Source organism: Harmonia axyridis, chromosome 5 (assembly GCF_914767665.1).
Source record: "Harmonia axyridis chromosome 5, icHarAxyr1.1, whole genome shotgun sequence".
NCBI classification, from domain to species: domain Eukaryota; kingdom Metazoa; phylum Arthropoda; class Insecta; order Coleoptera; family Coccinellidae; genus Harmonia; species Harmonia axyridis.
Window position 1 is genome coordinate 35,429,360 of NC_059505.1, and position 21,662 is coordinate 35,451,021.

At 35.6% G+C, this 21,662-nt stretch overlaps 1 protein-coding gene across 1 annotated transcript; it reads right to left on the reverse strand.

Annotated features, from left to right (window-relative positions):
- Positions 1-339: 339 nt before the first annotated feature.
- On the reverse strand, positions 340-17,841 carry LOC123680179 (homeobox protein Hmx). The gene is made up of 3 exons (XM_045617955.1): positions 17,449-17,841; positions 8,331-8,476; positions 340-1,464 (listed from the first exon to the last, which is right to left on the reverse strand). Exons 1-3 carry the CDS (start codon positions 17,763-17,765, stop codon positions 641-643), a joined length of 1,287 nt encoding a protein of 428 aa, XP_045473911.1. The 5' UTR covers positions 17,766-17,841; the 3' UTR covers positions 340-640.
- Between the last annotated feature and the right edge of the window lie 3,821 nt (positions 17,842-21,662).

The following is a 21,662-nucleotide window of genomic DNA, read 5'->3' on the forward strand; positions in this document are numbered from 1 at the left end:
ATCAAGTTGAAAACATAGGGAAATTGACGTGAAGTGCTTTTGAAAGCTCGTTGCCCATGCGTCAATTCCAACTATAGATTCTACATTCATATGAAATTCCACACGAAGTTTGAAATGATTATTTCTTATATTCATGTAAAACTTCAACCCAATCGAATCTGTTGGAATCTTGGTAATTCTGCATCTGTGAGTTTGGGATCATTCTCTGCTCAAGATTCAAAAATACAGACTTTGTAACGAAATGATGAGCTATCGCTGAAAAATTACTTCAGTAGTTGGTAGGAAGTGAATAACAGTGATCATATTTCATCAAATACCATTTATTTACCGTAACAACAACAGTCTGCTACTAATTACAACGAACATAGATACTTAAGTTAGTTTTTGGCTTGAAGGTAACTGCGGTAGCATTCGAAAATTATGCCTCTATTTACAATTTACTACGTACAATTAAAATAAATATATAAATACAAATATGCACTATTTACAAAATCCGTGTCTATGCTTTGCACGTCCAAGTTTTTTCATAGGTAAACGAAGCATTGGGGCTTCTTCGTTTCTAGAATTCACCAATAAATCCTGAGATGTACAACACGAAAGCCCATTTTGCACAAAACCCGAGAACTTACACTGAAAATCTTCAAACCAGACCTGACATCGGTGGTCTGACTGGACTAGAAGGTAAATTGTGAACTGCAGCTGCCACTGCTTGGTGGTGGTAGTAAAGAGAACTGGGATAGCCTCCAGTACTGCCAACTGAAGTTGCTCCAGAGCTACCACCTTCCCTAGAAGGGTCCAGAGGGTGATGCAATGATAAGGGATGCGTTTGGTCGAAAGGATGCCTGATAGACGAATTGGCTGACTCATGGTATAAAATTGGAACTCTGACTAGTCTCTGAGCTGCATGCGCCATGTTTGCAGCTTCCAACTCAGCAGCTAGCTGCCTCTTCCACTTGTTTCTCCTGTTTTGGAACCAGATCTTCACCTGGGTCTCTGTTAGGTGTAAACTAGCAGCCAATCCTGCTCTCTCTGATGACGAAAGATACCTCTTCATATCGAACGTTGATTCCAGTTGAAACACTTGCGACCTGGAGAAGACTGTACGCGTCTTCTTCTTCCTTTTGTTGGCCATGGAGCCTCCAGGGCTGAGACTAGAGTTTTGAACTTTTTTATCTTTGTCGTTATCGTAGTCACTTTCTTCTTCTTCCATCTCCTCGTCTATGGTCATGTTATCGGTTTCTCTGTAGGGGCTTTTGGATCTCATATTTACATAACTCTGGTCTAGGAAGGCTGGGTGAGGAGTTGGCATCACGTTTTGATGTGGACTAGAGGGGGGTGACCTGTGGTTGTCTGAAGGAGTTGATGCTCTAGGTGACCTGCTTGTTTCTGTGTTATTTCTTCCGTTGTTGTCTTCTTCTCGTCTTGGTGAAGTGGGTGGGGTTTGTTCGTCATTGATAGATCCACCTGAAACCAAAATAAGGTCGATTATAAGAGAACTTTGCTGAAGAATTAGGTTGATGTATGAGTTTTTCAATGGATAGGAGAGTTTCTCATGAAGTGATGAGGAATAGTCATTTTGTTTCAACAGAAAAAGTATTGCCATTTCCTATGAGTAACTCTGGAATGTTTGTTTGTTCACACTGGCCTGAATATAGTGATAAGTGTAGACAGGATTATGAAATAGATCTGACTAATCCTCAGGAACTTAGTGTTAGTTCACATATGCATTTATTTGGCCCTTCGATACCACATAACTGTATGTAGGTAAATATATGAAGCATTATTTATTAAAATGTCATTTTTGTCGATTAGTTAATCTGAAAGAGGGGTTACAATCCAACAAAATATCGTCTATTTTTTTCGAAATTCTTTGCAAATTACCTCTGATTTTGTTAAAGCAGTCAATATGGAATTTTGAATGGAGCTCAAAATTATTATTCCATATACAAATTCAGAATCGCATCACGATCAAAATATTAGTTTGAAAACATCAGTTATAATATCACTAGAGCTATAGTCAATATTCGATTATACATCGATTCACGAGACGTAGTTCGCGAAACATCACGAGAGCAATTTCAATAACTATAACCAAAGCACTGCATTTTGATAATTCAATGACATTTCACTGAGTTAAATTTAGTTTTTTTAGCGAATGTCCAAGAATGTTACTATGGAAAACCCAATATGGCAGGAGGCAAAATATCAAAACGATTATACCACGTCGTCAAGGGTATATCCACTTGTCAATGTAACTATGAGGAAGTTGTGGATTCTATTGGTTCATCAAAATATGAGTTATATAATTAGAAAAACAAAGTTGAGATTCAAATTTATTATTGCTCGCTTTGAAAGGGATAAAGAATTTTTTGTTAGAATCGGTAATTCGTTTTCTTGGTGTAAAATCCATGAGCTTTTTTCGTACAATTTTTTTTCTAGGTATTTGCTTTTCCTAATGCCGCATAAAATAAAGATCAGATATCCTCGGGCCAACTGAGGTTGAAATTTGTTCGTTCTAGCATGTTTTTGAATACCTTTGCATTTTGACAATTATTAAAAAAGGTATGAATTGATTCTTAAAACGAAATCAACAACGTCTCTGTCGCTTTTGAATGCTGAACTATTTCTAGGCACTGATTTTTCTCGAAGAAGGTTCCACGTAACACAAATTTTCAGTTCAATAAAAATTTTCAGTTGCAATGCAAAATTTCAAGTAGGTTCTTCATATGAGCGCTGTATGGGAACCAACGCTCAAAATCTATAGGAAAAGAGAGGATAGTTGTGCCAACTAAGTGACTGAAAAAAGTTCTTTAACCTCAACTTTCCAATCCACACTTTCTCAGCACATTGTTTATCAAAATCTCAGAGTAATAAACATAGATAGAAGGCGCATATGTCATTTTCAGTAAGCAAATTTTGTCTCTAACATGAACTATCAAATTTGACATTAGGCGCGCGGAAATGAAAACATATCAGTGATACGATATTTCACTCAATTCGCGAGTTTCTCCACAAAGAACGCACTTCTTATGTCTGCTAGTGAATCAACGTTCCATATTAAGCCAAAATATATTGAGATGAATACCTGAATATATCAGAAATTCAGAAAACAAACTTCAAGCGCGCCAAACGACGTAAAACAACCGATGAAACTAGGAGAGCAAAAGTTGCCAATCCTTGGATTTCAGCAGGTAGATATAGAAAATAATGAATATTCGGCTTATTATAAATTCGACAATTATGAAAAATATCGGATTCCAAATATTCAGATTTGCATATTTAGTCGGGAATCACTCAAATAAATATATTTCATTCAATATAATATACACTCATAACGATGTAGTAAAATTGTGGATTTGAAAATATATCACAATCCGACAACGTAATCTAACCATGTTTGGGACATGTAAAAATTGCATAATACTTCCTCTATCTATGTTTATTACTCTATGATAAAAAAAAAGCTTATTCCATGGTAAGGCTGCATTTCTCAGTTTTAACATTATCTTGTGAAGCCAGACTAATGAAGAACACATTTCAATAAAAAAAAATACTTCTTTTGTTGCAATTACCAGCGAAATTAATCCCAAGATAAACTGACTACACCGAAATTACCGCCGAAGTAATTCTTCCCAATTGCACCATAAAATTTTTTATCTTGATCTTCTTACGTACGATTTAATCCTCCTGACAGCTGGTGGGTGGGGACCGAACTCATTAAATTGTGCGGTCAGTGGTTTTCAATTACCCGAAACGAAAAAATAGTTGAAACGATAGTTATCGACCGATTGCTAACGCAACAACCCCATTTATGTTGAAGTTCCAATTTCTTTCATTTCGAAAGATAATCCTCTTCGTTGGCAGGTCTAAAATAGCGGCCCGAAAGCTTCTTCGCTTCAATGGGGGAAAGCGGAGTGGTTCAGGGGCGTAGGCAAGCGGGGTTTTCCGGAGAAGGAAAATTTTCAAGAGATCTATGATTTATTTTACTAACACTTTCTCCAGAAACGCATTTTCCATATGTTGAAGCACGAGAGCTTTTCTTCAACGAATGAACATTAATTTTTCAGGAAAAGTAAGTCATCACAAATTGAATTGAGATGGATTTTCATAGGGTTTTCCAATAGGAATGACATATTTTAAAATTGTCTTTTTGGCAACAATATATATTATTTTTTACATTTCTTATGTCTTTTGTATTCAGTAGGTAATGCCATGTGATTATGCAAACGTACAGGCTTCAACAAAGTATAGAAATTATGAAATTGTTTTGACGAAATCCATTATTTATTGCATGAAAAACAAGGCTGGAATTACCATAGTTGGAATGATCCGATTTAGGTCAAATATATGTTGTTTCGTTCAATAACTTGTTGCATTTTGAAAAGGAATTCCATTTTGCCTCTCTCATGAAAGCCCTAGTCCCTATTGGCAAAAATTTGAGACAGTGGATTTTCAGAAGCCTCTGTTGATGCGAAGTTTTCTCTAGCAAAACTGTTCGTCATGGACAGGAACAGATGGTTATCACTTAGTGCCAGGTCCAGACTTATAAGGAGGACGCATAAGAACCTCCCAACCAAACTCCAAGAGCTTCTGAAGAGTCACTTTCCATGTGAGTGGCCTGGCGTTGTCTTGATGGAACAGAATTCCTCTCCTATTGGCCAAAGCTGGCCGCTTCTGGGCGATTCATTCCTTCAGACGGTACAATTGTTGACATTACAGTTCCGAGTTGACATTTGTGCCATAAGAAAGCAGCTCATAGTAGATAATTCCCTGCCAATCCCACCAAACACACAACAAAACCTTCCTGGCCGTCAATCCTAGCTGGGCAACCATTTCCGGAAGCTCACCGGGTTCCAATTATGACCGTTTTCGCTTGACGTTGTCGTAAGCGATCCACTTATCATCACCAGTCCCCAACATTTTCGAAAATGAGTCGATTTTGTTGCGATTCCGCAGCGTAGATGGAAATTCTGTTCATGAGATTTTTGCGTTAACTAATGTGGTACCATAAAAGTTGTGAGGTAGGGAAGTAGCTAGTAGATAATTCCCTGCCAATCCCGCTAAATACACCGCAAAACCTTGCTTGCAACCAATCCTAGCTTGGCCACCGTTTCCGCCAGCTCACCGCGTTTTTAAGACGACCGTTTTCGCTTGACGTTGTCCTAAGTCACTACACACTTCAAAAATGAGTCGATTTTGTTGCGATTCACCAGCGGTTCGCAGAAGGAAGTTCGGTCCATGAGTTGTTTTTGCGTTAACTCTTGGTACCCATACATCGAGCTCCTTCTTGAAACCAGCCTCATGAAAATAGTTCCAAATGGTTTCTTGTGCGATCTTCAGCTTTTGGGTAATCAAAATAGTGCTTACATGACGGTGAACTCGACATGATTATGACATGTCCAATATTTCATCGACATTTTTGACAATTAACATTCCAGTGCATGTTGACATCGAAATTACCGGAAAGGAATTGACGAAACTAAAATTGCGCGTTATTGGATATAACACTATAAGGACCATAAACACTATTTATATTTTCAGCTGCCTGGCTTGCTATTTTGCCTTTATCGAAGAAAAACTGTGGAATATAGTATATTTTCTCTTTGCTGGTGTCTATCTTTGACGCGCGCTAACTAAACTAAGTGTACTAATCACAACACTGTCAGAAAAGTTTTCATAGTACGAAATCTCATCTTTCTGAAGCCATCTAGCTCGGACTTATACAAGCCGAGATAGAGATAACTAAAGCAACCTATTGAAAAAATAATGAATTTCTTCTCATTACACCAAATATATGAACATCAGATTACGGCAATCATAATGTCAATTCTCTAGTTTCTGGAATTGTCAGAATTTCCGGAACATATTCAACTTCCCTAATTCTCTAATTTTTCACAAAGGCAAAGTTGAAATCCGAATCCATCGTGAATCTAAACCAATCATAGACTCACCAGAACATACAACAAATATCACCATATTTGTTTACGTTAGGAACAGACGCATAGTGGAATCAAATATGTTATGTCTCTCTCATCTCTAGATCGGCTAAACATAGCAAACACTTTGATGCAAAACGCTCTGGCGAAGATAACAATTCGGAATGTCCGTAAAGCCGAATCAACCCACGCCACTGGCGGCGGATTTAGAGTATACATTTGAAGGGTATTTAAACAACTTAAAATTGAAATGGTTTCTGAAACCTTAGACTATGTTTCAGTCTAATAGACGTAGCCCCACAAATGCGGATTGAACGGTTCCAATCCACTCTTGACAGCTGCTAGAAATTGAAAATTTCCCGAACAATAAAAGTAAGCCCGAGGCGTAATCGCCTTTACCTGATTTTCTTGATTATTCGCGACTTTTCCGAGTATCATTCGAAGCCCCGTGACTTCTCCATTTACACGATTATTGCCGAAATGGTTCCTGTTATCGCATTAGGAATTTTAAGGATTTAGTATCGGTAGAGAATTTCGTTGAATATTTTTTAGTTTTGGTCATATGAGCCTTGAAGTTTCCGACCAATTCTGGAATGGATATCAGCCTAATGGGAAAATTGCCCTGGTTGATTTTTCTGGATTTTTCGTATTGTGTAGAATACGCCCTGAACAAGAAAGTCTATAGGTCCACCCTCAGAGTAATAAACATAGATAGAGGAAGCTTATGTAATTTTCAGTGAGCAAATTTCGTCCCCAACATGAATTATCAAATTTGACAAGAAGCGCGCGGAAATGAAAAGATATCAGTGTTACGATATATCACTCAATTCGCGATTTTCTCTACAAAGAACGCACTTCTTATGTCCCATAGTGAATCAACGTTTCATATCAACTCAAAATATATTGATATAAATACCTCAATATATCAGAAATTCAGAAAACAAAATTCAAGCGCAGCAAACGACGTGAAACAACTGAAGACACTAGGAGAGCAAAAATTGCCAAACCTTGGATTTCAGCAGGTAGATGCAGTGAATAATAAATATTCTGCTTATTATAAATTCGACAATTAGGAAAAATATCGGATTCCAAATATTCAAATTTGCATATTTAATCGGGAATCACCCAAATAAATATATTTCATTCGATATAATATAAATTCATAACGATATAGTAAAATTGTGGATTTGAAAATATATCTCAATCCGACAACGTAATCTAACCATGTTGGGGACATGTAAAAATTGCATATACTTCCTTTATCTATGTTTTTTACTCTATGGGTCCACCCATCTTGAATGAGACACTTTTGCGCGATAAATACTTGTCGCTTACCCATAAGGTTATAATTTTAGACTGTGTTTTAATGAAAATTGTTGTTAGATACGGGGTGGGTCAAGCATAATTCAAAATAAAATTTGTTTTGTTCATAATTCACCTTTAAATTGAAAATTTCGCCCGTGAAATTTTCCAATTTTTGGTCATTACTCTTAGTTCGAGTACCTATACAATTATATTCTCAAACAGTATTAGCTTTGCTATGACCAGTTTTTGAAATGCATAGAGTAATATTAAGAGGAGTGACCGTTATTACAAATGTTGTCAAAATGATGTATACAATAAAAATTTCATACAGAGTGGGCGTTTACAATAAATGAAATTGTACAGGTTGTCCCAAATTCCTTCTTACTGAAAATGACTGTTTCAAATATTTCGCTTTGTTAAAACAAATAAGTGAACACACTGTCTTCTGATAACACACTGTCCTCAATTTAAGATTGCTAAAAACCATTTCTTGGAGATTATCAGGAAACAACTTCCTAATTCGGGCAACCTGAACGTTCAGCATCGTTAGTGTACGACCCGGTTTTAAGTAAGTATACCTTTGAACTTTTGTAGTCTATGGAGCAGAGTATGAATAAGACTCATAAAGCCATTAATACTTGTCTAGTACAGTATTTATTTTCCTTGAAAACAATGTTTCATCAATACAGGAAACTTATTCATCCTTTTTTCAAACAACAACAAATGTAGCGTCACTTAACCTCCAATATCTGCGATAGAGACTCATTTCTATGTTCGGAAATTTTGGCACTTTTCATTTGAAGCTTAGTTATAACGACAAAAGAGAGGTGTTACTGGCTCTGCCATCTGTGTACCTAGGATCACATCTTTACAACGCTTTTTTTCGCTATCTGCATCATAACTGCAATCATAATTCTGGAAATAAAGGAAATATTCCATCTATAAGAGATTATTTAACGCCGTTGGACAATAATTTGTGTGTATCCCCTTGAAGTTATTGACAAATAAAAAACTTCCTCTTCACTTTCTCTATTCAGGTTGATGTTTGACGAAATATCGAAATAATCTATTAATCTTGAATCAACTCACCGTTAGAACTACATTTCTCCTGTATATGTGATGGAAGCCTTCCCCAGTACCAAGGTAACGTCCTTGGGTCTGTTGGATTTCCACAAAGAGCAGCATATCTACTACTAGCTGCGGCCAAGGCGCCAAAATGTGACATAAGGCCCAATCTGAAAAAGAAAGATGTGAATTTAGTCTATAGAATAAGAACTCATCAATTCAACATAATTGTTTAAAACCTTGAAAGTTAACGCTAGGAATGTGCGTTCTTGGTACAATGAGAAAAGCTTCACAAACTATTCTGCGAATGTGCCACTATCTTTTTATACTAAACTGTCAACCAAATAAAAAAAAAGGATCATCAAACGCGTCACAATTAGAGATTCATTAAGCCAAGTAACTTGACATTTTAACCAACTACTTGACTTGAAAATTAAGCTCGTGAAAAATTACATACTTGAGCTTGACTGAACTTGATTTTAGATATTTATTGTTTGACTTGATATCAAGCTACTTGATATTACTTGAGCTTGATATGCACGCGTCGCACGGCATATATTTCTGCAATCTCGTGCGCGCTTAGACTAAATAAGGATATTCCTCGATCGCCGAAAGACAGAAGCTATCGCCAGTGTGACTTTATTCGTGATTGTTTCACATTTCTATGGAATCTATTGGTATATTTTGGTAGTTTCAGGAATTTCTTTCCAAACTTGTCCAAAATGGCCAAGGATTTTTCATCAACCTCAGCATCTTCAGTCTCTGTTGAAAAACAATTTTCCAGAGCTGCTCTCACAGTTACAAAAACCCGCAATAGGTTAGGCGACAAATATATAAGATACTTCTCATGTGTCTTAGATCTTAGATCTTAGAAATCAAACAAAGCTTGGAGATTTCTCAATATCAAGAAACTTTCGTTTTTTATAAGTTTTTAAGTGATTTAATTTATGTTTTTATTCCAAAAAGTTGATATTTTCGGTTATTTTATACAATAAGTTCAATAAAAAAAAAGTGTTTTTTGCAAGGTTCCTTCTCATTTCATCATTTTTTCATTGATGTGACATTACACAATTAAACTACTAAAAATCAAGTAGCTTGATATGATTCAAGTACTTGATGAATAAATACTCGACTTGACTTGAGATTGAAAAACTATTACTTGACTTGAGCTTGACTTGAAATCAATCAATCAAGCCAAGTAGCTTGAAAAAAGCCAAGCTGTGAATCCCTACTCACAATATTCCATGATTAAATAGTTAGTACATCAAACTTGGATAGAATATAGCAAATCTATCTTCTTATCTTATCTGAAGCATGAACGGTGGGTATATCATCAAAAAGTTTTAAATCAACAACAAAAGAACACAAAGTTGAAATCATAATACATCTTCTGATGAGGTGAATTATTCCGATATATCAAACATAAGTAAGTAAGTAGTCAAACGAAATATCTTGGAAATACATTTGAATTCTGTTGAATATCTATACAGAAAACTACTTTTGAGTATTGTCACTTTTGAGTAAAAGTCAATTCATGGTGATAACGTTATTTGAAATATTGACATCTAACTAAGTTCGATATTATATTTCGATAATTTCAATGATTACAATTTTATTAAATCCGCAATTTTCCCTGAGCTCAAGCGACGAGCCACTAGAGTTTAAGTTCAAATTTCTCTGTTGCTCAAGATTTGTTGTCAGCTGAAGTGTGGTAGCTGGGCATTCATGAAATATTACGACTAGGGTTTAACTTTTAAAAAAACAAGCTCGCAAAAATTTCTTTCAGCGTTTTATCCCTCCGTCAACAAAATACAACAACGCTACCTGAAGATATCGATTAACCGCTGAATAATTCAGCTCTATCTTCCATCACTTCATCTCCAATTGGGTTTCAATTTAGGAAAGCGCACTTCGGACTACCGTCGTAAAATTGGAGCAGCTCGAAGATTTCATCCGAGCACTTCGGGGAGCTGGAGCAGTAAATTTTCGTAGCGCATTTAAAAATTAAGAAGGAGGTGCCGTAAATCGATATAAAGTCCCCTCTCTGGGGGCAATCAGGGGAGCTTAAGTCTATCTGCCATTAAATTTGCATCGAGTTAAGTGTTTCCTACCTTTAAGAGAGATGAAATATGGCGACCGGATAGTGGAAGGAGACTCTGCCTCCATCGGCAAATTCCCTAAGAAGCTTACCCCCTCTTTAAGTGTGGCCTGATATTCCTTCCGGTTTTGAACAAACTTGTGCATACTTCCCTTTACGCCCCACTTGAAAACGGAAAATTGGGTTGTTGTGGAGGATTTTCCGGAAATCCGAGATGGCGTATCAGGGGCTTCCAGGGGTGTGTGGAATTTGAAGATGGTCTTGTTTTATTATTAGCAATATTGAGTTTTTTTAGTTCTAGTCTTTTAAAACTGAATGGTCTAGCAATACCATTGTAGGTACGGTTCAAACTGCGTATATTTTTTCTTGTGAAAATGACAAATTTAATTTAATAGTTTATGATACATGTTCAGTACTTAGGATGAAGTAGTATCATCCATCATTAGGGATTCACGGCTTGGCTTGATATTCAAGGTACTTGGCTCAAGCTCAAGTAGCTTGGGCTTGACTTGAAATCAACTCAAGTTCAAGTCAAGTAGTAGTTTTTTAATGTCGAGTCAAGCATTTATTTTCTAAGTACTTGACTTAACATTGAAAAACTTGATCTTGACTTGAACTTGAGTTGATTTCAAGTCAAGCTTAAGCTACTTGAGCTCCTATCCATCATAATGATTCTCTTATTTTCCTACTTTGTTTAGAATTATGGAAGACATAATATTGAAGGCAATGGATAAATTTTCAGTTTCTAATATTCCATTAATTACTAATTCATGATATCATTATTAAATCATTATCAGTATATATTAAGATGAATTTCAATGTTTTGAGAATTTCCAGTCCAGTCAAGTATTTATTTATCAAGTACTTGAATCCTATCAAGCTGCTCGATTATTAGCAGTTTTATATTGTAGTGTCACATCAATGAAAAAATGATCAAATGAGAAGGAACCCTGCAAAAAACACTTTTATTCATTGAAGTTATTGTATAAAAAAACCGAAAATATCAATTTTTTAAAAATAGAAACATAAATTAAATCACTATGAATCACAACAAAATAAAAAATAAAGTTTCTTAATATTGAGAAACCTCCAGGCTTTGTTTGATTTTATAATTTTCCATTCAGGATCTAAGACACATGAGGAATCTTATAGATTTGTCGCCGAACCTATTGCGGGTTTTTGTAACTGTAAGAGCAGCTCTGGAAAAATGTCTGTCTTTGAATAGGAGTTGAAGATAATATAAGGTTTATTTACTATAGACATAAAAAAATTGCTGACGTTGATAAAAAATCCTTGGCCATTTTGGCCAAGTTTGGAAAGTTATTTCTGAAACTACCGAATTCCGCCAATAGATTTCATAGAAATGTGAGAAAAATACTAATGAAGTCACACTGGCGGATGCTTCAGTCTCTCGGCATTCGAGGAATCTCCTTATTTAGTCAAAGCGCGCACGATATTGCAGAAATATATGTAGTGCGACGCGTGCAAGCTCAAGTAATTTCAAGTAGCTTGATATCAAGTCAAGCAATAAATATCTAATATCAAGTCGAGCTCAAGTCATTTTTCATAAGCTTGATTTTCAAGTCAAGTAGTTGGTTAAAATGTCAAGCTAGAAGGCGTTTGATGAATATCTATCGAGAATGGAAATTGATTTAATCAAAATAGTGCGTACGTTTCTCAATATTAAGAAACTATATTTTTTTATATTTTATAGTGATTTTATTTCTGTTTCCATTTTAAAATAGTTGATATTTTTAGTGGTTGTATACAAAAAGTTTAATAAATAAAAGTTTTTTCAAGGTTTCGCTGAAAATTATGTAGTTTGATAGAATATACCTGATTTTTCAAGTACTTGATAAATAAATATTTGACTTGACTTAACAAAGAAAACTTACTACTTGACTTGATTTCAAGTCGAGCCAAGTCAAGTAGCTTGAGTATCAAGTCAAGCTGTGAATCTCTAGTTTCAAGAGGTAGTAACTGAGCATTGATTAACATTTTATTTGGCACGCATACGAGTACCTAATGATCTCTTTTGGTTTGAAGAAAACATCATACGCCACTGAGATATTTCACTTCATGAAAAACATCTCTCATCCTTTTTCTTATATTGAAAATAAAACATCCAAACTCGTATTTTCATATACATTTTTCGTTTAAGTCAGTTCTTGATAATGTTTTAATGTTGAGATGTGTTATTTTTGACTTAAAACGCCGCTTCCTACTAACAAAGTCATGACCGATTTTTTCATCACTTACTGAATAAGGAATTCAAAAATGATTTCAATTCGAAATATCCCAGTGGCGTATCACTGTTCTCTTTTATAAAATTGGGGGCAATGATTAAATTTCGTATCTCAGAAAGTAGAGCATTTGCAAAAAAAAATTATATAGCAAACTGTGATCTATATACTAGTTATATGGTATCCAAAATTTTTAATTAAGAGAAAGAGCTCAAAACTTGACGTCAGTATTTCACCCTTGTTTTTACCAATTTAATGCGATAACTGGAACACTAACCTATTACCAATTTTTTATACCTAATCCAAAATCAAATTTTTTCCGAACCCCCTTCGACAAACAAAAATCTAACGAACGAAAAAAAAACCAGCGCCCACTATACACCTGCAGCAGCGCCCATTCATTCCAATCAGCCAGAATAATATCGAATTCGGCTGATTGAAACAGGTTTATAGTCGCGTTGCGATCATATCCGGTTTCCGGTTTCGGATTACGCGTTATTTCCGACCGGGCGTTTTCCACGCCGGAAAATCGGAAAACTGCATCGCGCGCGCTTTGCGCCGTTTTTGCCCCAGCTGCGCGCGATTATTCACAATACGGTCCCTAATTGGGAATTAATTGATAATGAATTATATAACGAGCAGAGTCATTTTTGCGCAGCGGTTTAATTTTAAACGGGCGCGATTTAAATTTTCGGCCGAATCTAGTCATCAGAGAGAGCCGCTGGTTCTAAAATTATCCGCAATTCCGGTAATATCGCTGGCGGGGTAAATAGAAATTGTATAAATTTTGGAATTATTGTTGTTGTTGTCGGCCGTTTGGTTTACTTGTGGCGATGTGTGTACTTTATGAATGCTATACGCGTTTCGTTGGTATTCCACGTTTTTTGTAGACGTGGAGTAACGCAGGGGGTATTCTTGGTCTGTTTTTCTTTTATTCGGTGTGGATTATCATATATACAATTTATCCTTCCAAGTTATTTCCACCAATATTTTAATGTTTGCGACAGTTGTTTCGTCAACTCTTCAAGTTACATTTTGAGTGGAATGTAACCTGATTAAGCCAGAGTGGATATTATATTAACATCAGTGACCGGCACTCGAGCAAAACAGTGCGAACATTTTTGAGTTCAGAGTATAAAAACCTGAAGAAGTGTTCAAGAACTGGAGAGTTCAAACTTTCAATTCAATGAAATTCAGAATGATAACGCCCTCCTCTGTCCATGATTCTTCGCAAAGAAGTGGTGACGCTATGCTACTCGATTCATAGTTTTCTTTCCATTCTTCTCTCTTTTGCGCTTGTTGTGCTGCTTCAGAAAGAGAGTAATCGGTCAATTGCTTCATTTGATCCGACCATCGCAATGGTGATTTTCCACGTGGTCTTCTTCCTTCGACTTTACCCCCCACCACGAATATCTCCATACCTTCCCTTCTTCTAGTTGTGATTGTGGTAAGCCTAGTGGTGATGATGAGTTCTATTAGTATTGACACATTAGTGCGGTGTGATGTCCAAGAAATGCACAACATTCTTCGGTATACCCACTATCCAAACGCCATTATGCGTTTTGAGTCCAACTTTTTGATTGTCCAATTTCCGCAGTATAAGTGGCGTCAGCAAAATGAGTGCTCGCACTAGGCATAATTTGGTGTTTATTGTTATAAAGGAGTCTTTCCATATCTTGGTTAGCTTGGCTGTTGCTCACCTGGCCAGACGTCTGTGCTGAATGATAACAATGAAAATTTGAATTTGTGGTTTTTTGAAAACTGAATAAAAAATTTCGTGTTTTTTCATTGAAGAAACAGGCAATCTCCTCAATGGCATAAAAAGGGTTCTAAAACAACGGTTAAAAAGTGGTATGCGTGGTTGAAGAATCACCAACGATGCTGAATGCTTTGATCGCCCAAATTCGGCAGTTTTTTCAGACCATAACAAAAAATCCCACGAAAAGACTTTGAGCGATCGTAAATTAGAGTTGCGTGAGATAGCGGTGGAGTTGAAGCTATCAAAAGTCAGTGTGTTCACTATTTTGCGTGGATATTTGTCCGTAAGAAAGAGCCTTGCTCGAAATGGTTGCCTCACTTGCTCATCGCTGATGAAAAAGCAACAAAGCTTCGTCTATTCCAAACGTTGTTTGGAACTGCTCCAGCAAAATAAACAGGATTTGTGGCATCGATGTGACAGAGACTCATCACTACACTTGAATCAAAGAAAGAGTCTGTTGAGTGGGAAACAGTCGGCGAAAATTTGTTCAAAGCGACCAAAATGGCATCGTTTTTTGAGACGTTCATGATATCTTGTTCAATGACTTTTTGACAACGGTAAAGCTATTACATAAGGTTATTGGAGTCCAGAAATCAAGAAAACATGTCCTAAAATGTAAAAGGAAAGAATTCTCTTTCCCTAAGATGAAGCTTGTCGTCACAAATCGATAAGAACTATGAGCCCTCAGAGTTATTTATCAAGGGAAAAAATTTGGTTCTAATGAAGAAGAATTCTGTAGAATTATTCAGCAAAGAAGAATAATTCTACAGAAAAGGTATTGAAAAGTTAGAAGCACGTTTTATGATGGTGAATGAGCGTCTAAGGATAGAATTCGCATCTATCCTTATCTAATAGTTATAAATTAATATACGAAAAAAGGTCTGAAGCCATAGCCAAGATAACTAATCAACAACCAGTGATCGTTTTGGTTGTTTCACTATAATACAAAACAGAGTACCTACAAATACAATGAGGCTTTAATCTGTTTTTCTATGTCCCTCTTTGGATATTGCCCATTAACGAACTCAACCTCTGCATTCTAAATTCGAACCAACCCTGGAAGTTTCTGGGACTCCCCGTTATCGGATGTACGTACAGAATCAAAAATTGAAGGCGGATTCTTCAACAGTGAGTCAAACCTAATCGTTTGGAACTATTTTCAGCTCAAAATTCGAAAAATAGACTTTGTTACGTTATGATACCTATAGCGCTTTATACGGTAACCTAGCGTTAAAAAACCTTCAAAATCTGCAGAAAATTGTGAAGTGACGTAATCACTGATCATAGATGACGAATAGCAATTTTTCTTATTCATGGTTTCGTTTTTGAGTATTTCATAGGAAATTTATTAGAGATTTAGTATCGATTTTTTGACACTTTTATACTAGGTGAAGTCATGCACAGTCTGTATCCGACGGTTTGAGAAAAATGTGATTTCCAACATAAAATTCAAAATTTTTCGTTTGGTCAATTTTGGGATATAATAAAATGCACATACAGGTTTGTTTTAATCAAAAATTGCTACATTAGTGAAAAATTTATTCAATTATTATGTTTTAATGCAAACCATAGATCTATCTCAATATTCATTTCAAAAATTCTTTCAATATTGAAGAAAAAATAATTCGTTCAGTTGAATGATGATAATTGCGGTTTCGAAATGATTAAACTCTACATAAAAAAAGAGTTATAGGTGAGATCGGTCAAATAAAAGTTCGCCTACCTATTATGTATTATAATACATTCAAATTGAAATTTCAAAGACTTAAGTTTGTTTAATCAATTTCTTTTACTTTTATTATTGAATCTCTGCGAATAAACTATCTCTATTGAATGATAAATTTTTTCACTTCTATTTGATTTCAATTACTCAAATGAATGTTGCTTCTAGTTTTACCCAACCTAACTATGAGAACCCAAATAAAATCAGTGTAGCAGTTAAGAAAACCAGAATGTACAGGCAAAAATGCATTTTTTTACATTTTGTTCCTCTTTCTTCAACGCGAATTTTTCATTTATTTATGGAATTTAAAGAAACATTAATATTTATTCCTTTATGTCCGTTAAGTAGGTATGAAACAAATTCATTTTTAGCTAAACAGACCATTTTAAGAAATAATATTATCAAAAATACTGATTATCTAGCGGCAATTGGTTTGAATGTAACACCGTGTAGTTTGTTACATTTTTAGATTAATACAAATGTATAAAAATAAGAAATAATTTCTTTCATATTCTGTCTGTTAGACCACAAACACCAAACATGTTTGGAAACAGCTCATTTTTATTGATCTAAAAATATAACAAACCACAGAGTACAGGGTGTTAAATTCAAACCAATTGCAGCTAAACAATAAGTATTTTTGATAATATTGTTAATTCAACTGATAAAGAATGTTACGCGTTACTTTATGAGCACACACAAAACTAATGTATTTTTCTTCTATCTGTAACAATTGGAATCAACATGTAACATGTAATACATTTTTGGAATCAGCTCAGCTAGAGTAATCGGAAAATTGAGACAAAATGGGCGAATTCCTTTTGAAAAAAATGACCGTGACGTCATTACTCGAAAGTAATTCACCCTGTATATAAGATTATTATTTTGAAATACGGTAAATTGATAATAAAAATCGACGTGTTTCAGGATTATTCCTTAAAATGGTCTGTTTAACTAAAAATGAATTTGTTCCATACTTTACGGACACAGTGTATATAGTCAGTTATAGTTCATATCACAAAAACCTGTGAACCCACCCATTTGAATATTTAGGACAAATTTGCAAGGAGTAAAGCGTTAAAAGAGAATAATATTTTTTGAATAGTTTAAAACGAGGATAAAATTTCGCCAAGAATTTCAAGAGTGAGTTATGAGCGTCAATACGGAAACCAATGTTAAGAAGAAAAATTTAACAGCGGTTATGGTCCAGGTCATATTCATTCAATTTTTGCTTACTAAGAAGTTTTCACGTCAAACTTAAACTTACATCAGACTTTAAAACATCAAATTACCACCAAGAGAACTCTCTCCAAACCTACCTTGACAACATACTCCCATCGGCATCCGCCGCCAAACTCCTCTCAACACCCGGAAAAAAACCATTCTTCTTCAACGCCGGCTCCGTCCTCGACAAGATACTGCTAATCGAGAAATTCGTGGACCCACTGGACCCCTTCTGCTTCACACCATCCTTATCATCAGTCTTCTCGCCACTTTTGATCACCGGAAAACACGTGATGTTCGACGTGGCCAGCTGGTTGATCAACCGGAAATTGTCCGGTTCCGGGCTAGCGTTCCTGCTGGACTCCGGACTGGAAACCACGTTAACCTCAATCTCCCTAACCGGCGAACTCATCTTAGTCTCAGTTCAAACCGCGGCTTTCATCACAAAACAGATCGCGCTCTCACTGCCCAAAAAACGCTTCCACTTGATAAGCTATTTGGTCAAATACTGGTTTTCTAATACACTTAGCGGGGGTTAGAAGCCCGAGAGGGGCGGCCTTCCCGAGGACACACCCCTCCGACGGCGATCACACCCCTAAGGCTCGTACCTGAGCCCGCTCTCGCTCCCACTCGAACTCCCCTGCATGCGTTGCACTCTCTCCGAACTACCCCTTTAACTGTGCTGGGTTGAGTGGAACTGGTCTCGACCGTGTTCTATGCGAGTCCTACGGCTGTTTTGCGTCTCTGTTATTTTCGCTTACCTGGCCGTTGAGATTTTCTTTGCTTCTTATGTGTATTCTTTGTTTACGTCTTTGGAAGTTGGCGCCTTTGAGAGTGTCGTCTTGATGGTCGTTTGGTTGGATTCGGTTTCGGGGATGTAATAAAGTCGGGGGTTCCGGTTTGTACAGGCTGTTTGGACTGTTTGCAGCGACGGTTTTTCGATAGGATCCATTTAAGTTTTTCTGTATCGGTGATGTTGTTAAATGGGTTCTGTTTGATTTGACCATCAAACTTATTAATAAAAGGTCGAAAACTGTGCACACGAGTTAAGCAATTGGGTGTATTAAGCTGTTCTTATACGATAATCATAGAAGCAGTTTTTCAAAATTGTGGCAGAAAAAGTGAATATTTTTGAAGGCGCTTTATTATAATAGATACGCTTTATTACAGTAGGAGTATTTTGACATTTTTGAGATATAATCAGTAGTAATATCCCAAGGACATTGATAATAGACGAAATCATTTTATGACAATCGAAAGCTTGTTACTTGGTAACAGCCCGAAGCCTTCGGTTCTGGGCTGTTACCAAGTGATGAGCTTGAAAAATTTGTCATAAAATTATGAGGCATTTGTCAATGCCCGAGGAATATTCGGAGGAAAATTTTTTGATAAAAAAATTTATGATTTTATTAAAATTTAACTAAACATTAGATTCGTTACTGTTCTCTACGAAAGATGATCTATACCTACCCAGTGCATCGTCAGCATCTCGGGCTGATTTGGATAGTACATTGTTAAAGGGGTCAATCATAATGTTATGGTCATTGAAGTACTTTTTTGCAAGAGATTGCACAAAACTTTCCACATTGTCTTCACCGTTGCTTCTTTATATTCAGTCCCGTCTTTCTTTCTTATATTGACCGCCAAATCTTTTAGTAACAACGTCAATTCTTCTGAGCTCTTATGTTCGTTCAATTAATAGGTATTCTCGTTCGATGCAAAAATCCATAAATATTCCCCAATTATATTAATTTGTGACTCTACGTTGTATTTCTGAGAATTTTTCCTATTCAGCGTATTTATACTTTGTTTTACTTCGAACATACACGTTGACAAAACGTGACGTTTTGTAATTTATTTGGAATTAGTTGTCAAACTTAATCGTGTTGTCATAGTGATTGATAATGCACTGAATGCAATTATCGCTGTAATTTTCGATAATTGTTCTCCAAATACATAGAATTTTTGACAGAAGGGAAATATTCAGTGTAATGTTGACATGATTGGGTGAAATTGTTCCTCCATATGACAAAATGACAAAATTTAATTGGTTTTTAGAAATATCAAAAAATTTTCAAAGAAATTAAACTAGAATACAAGAGTACAAAGGTTATATATCCTTAACATAATGTTTTTTTTTGTACGCGGTGTCGCGGTATATCAAAACACCTCTTTCATAGTTAGTTTTCTGTTCCCAAAATCCCTTTTTATGAGATGATCGTATGAAATAGTTCGAATTGTATGAATTCGAATTGATTTAAACTACTTATTTATTGACTATTATAAAATTGCAAAACACTAATTTTTCCTATAATCAAAACCAACAAAGACATGAGGAGAATCTTATAACAAAAATGTATTTTTCGTCTCGTCAACATTATGAAGGGTGTTTGAATAGAAATGTAACGGTTATAATACTCCTAGTAACACTATGCTTTCTCATGTTTTCGTTTGTAACTTTAATTTAGGAACATGTTGTAGATCGGAAAATCTAGACTCTCTAACTTTGGAAATATTAATATATTATTTTTATTGGTGTGAGTTTACATTTGTACAATATTTATATGTATTTGATTACTTTCGGCCCATCTGGTACTTATAAATTATATGTTAATTTATAATTACATATATTGATTTAACTGTTTTACTGTAAAATTTGATCACATACCTATGTTCACATTCATTTATGTTATATTTAGCTCATATTTGTTAAGGTTTGCATCTATTTATTTTGTTATAGGTGCACTTCAGTTGATTGTATTTTTCGCCAAACGATAAAATAAGAATTTGAAAAGGTGCTAAATGGCTACAGATCCCGTAGCATCTAAATAAATATTTCATTCTCTCTCTCTCTCTCTGATCCACACAGTATTTTTCTAAGAACGGAATGCTTTGTTTCAATCAGAATATAATTTCAAAACATAGTAAATTTCTACAGAGAGGTTGATCCTATTAGAAATAGACTAAATTGAATGCAAAATATTCTTCTTCCATGATTTGTTTCCGATGTATAGGGTGTTCTAACTTCTACAGGCTCTAAGAGAAACTTTGACAGATGATAGCTACACTCATTCTTCATTTTTTTTCCTGAAAACATGGGTCCTATACGTTTTCATTCAGAAGTCACAAGAATTTGAAAATAAAAGATTTTCTTGTTAAAGACAAAAATATGTTCAAAATTGTATCAACCTTCCTCAACAATAAAAATAAAATTGTTCGAAATATATCTACTTGCGACTTGAGCACAAGCCTCACATAGAATTGAAGATTTCATTACTCATTTGGTTTGTACATCTTGAATAATATCAAGTAATAGTTTATAGTATGTGATTTCATCATGATAGATAGACAAGCTGCTTCATATGTACCCAAAAATAAGAATCTAAGGGATCCTGTTAACGAAGTGACCATGCCATTAGTCCATTTATTCGGAAAATTCCCATTTAACCAAGCAGCTACTTGTCTTCCTTTCCTGATTGGTGGTACACCATCGTGCTGATACCACATTTTTCCAAAAATGCTGAGCTTTAGATCATCAATGGAGTCAAAAAGGTTGAGCTCCAAAAATGTTGTATACAAATCTACAATTCAACGAGGATTTATAACATCTACTGGCATCAAGTAATTGTTGAAAATTGAACCCCAATAGTTGATACTACGATTTGATACGAAATAAAAAACTTAATTACGGATTTGAACAAGCTCCAAATGACTCCCAAATTTACATCAATAATTTTTTCATTTCTACATTGCGACATCAATAATCGAAGAATTACAGAAGAAAAATCACCAATCCCATACCCAAAAACGAATTATTCCTCTACAAAATCACCTCAAAAACTCCCATATAGATCTGCAACCAACCCCTCTTCTCGAAATTCCATCTCACACAGAAACGGGCCTTGTAAATTTCAAACGAGTATGAAATCGCGTTCCATCAAATACTTTTCCCCCTCGAGGAGTTGATAATTGCCCCCTCCACCGCGTCATATCCAATGGGAGTGTCCGGTCGGCAACCACTTGACAGTCTATTACCACCCTCCAATCGTAACCGAGGTTTTCAAGTCGATATTTGTGCAGCTTTATGAGGGCATATTTGACATCTTTGTAGTATATACGGACGCAAAATGATCGGCGCTACGTATAACCGGCATTTGATGATAAATGTGGATGATTTTCTGGTTGGCTTCGATATCGGGGATGAATTTGTTGGATTATAGGCGGACTTTTGGGCGAAGTAGTTACATGATTCGATTGCATTCGTGCATATGTTTCCTATTACGCGAATATACGGATTCTATGGGGTTGT

Excerpts from the sequence above, each read along its gene's own strand:
- LOC123680179 (XM_045617955.1), bottom strand. The coding sequence starts at position 17,765 with ATGAGTTCGCCGGTTAGGGAGATTGAGGTTAACGTGGTTTCCAGTCCG. Across the intron at positions 8,477-17,448 it reads GATGGGAGTATGTTGTCAAG|ATTGGGCCTTATGTCACATT; the intron begins GTAGGTTTGGAG and ends TTTCTTTTTCAG. Across the intron at positions 1,465-8,330 it reads GGAGAAATGTAGTTCTAACG|GTGGATCTATCAATGACGAA; the intron begins GTGAGTTGATTC and ends TTTTGGTTTCAG.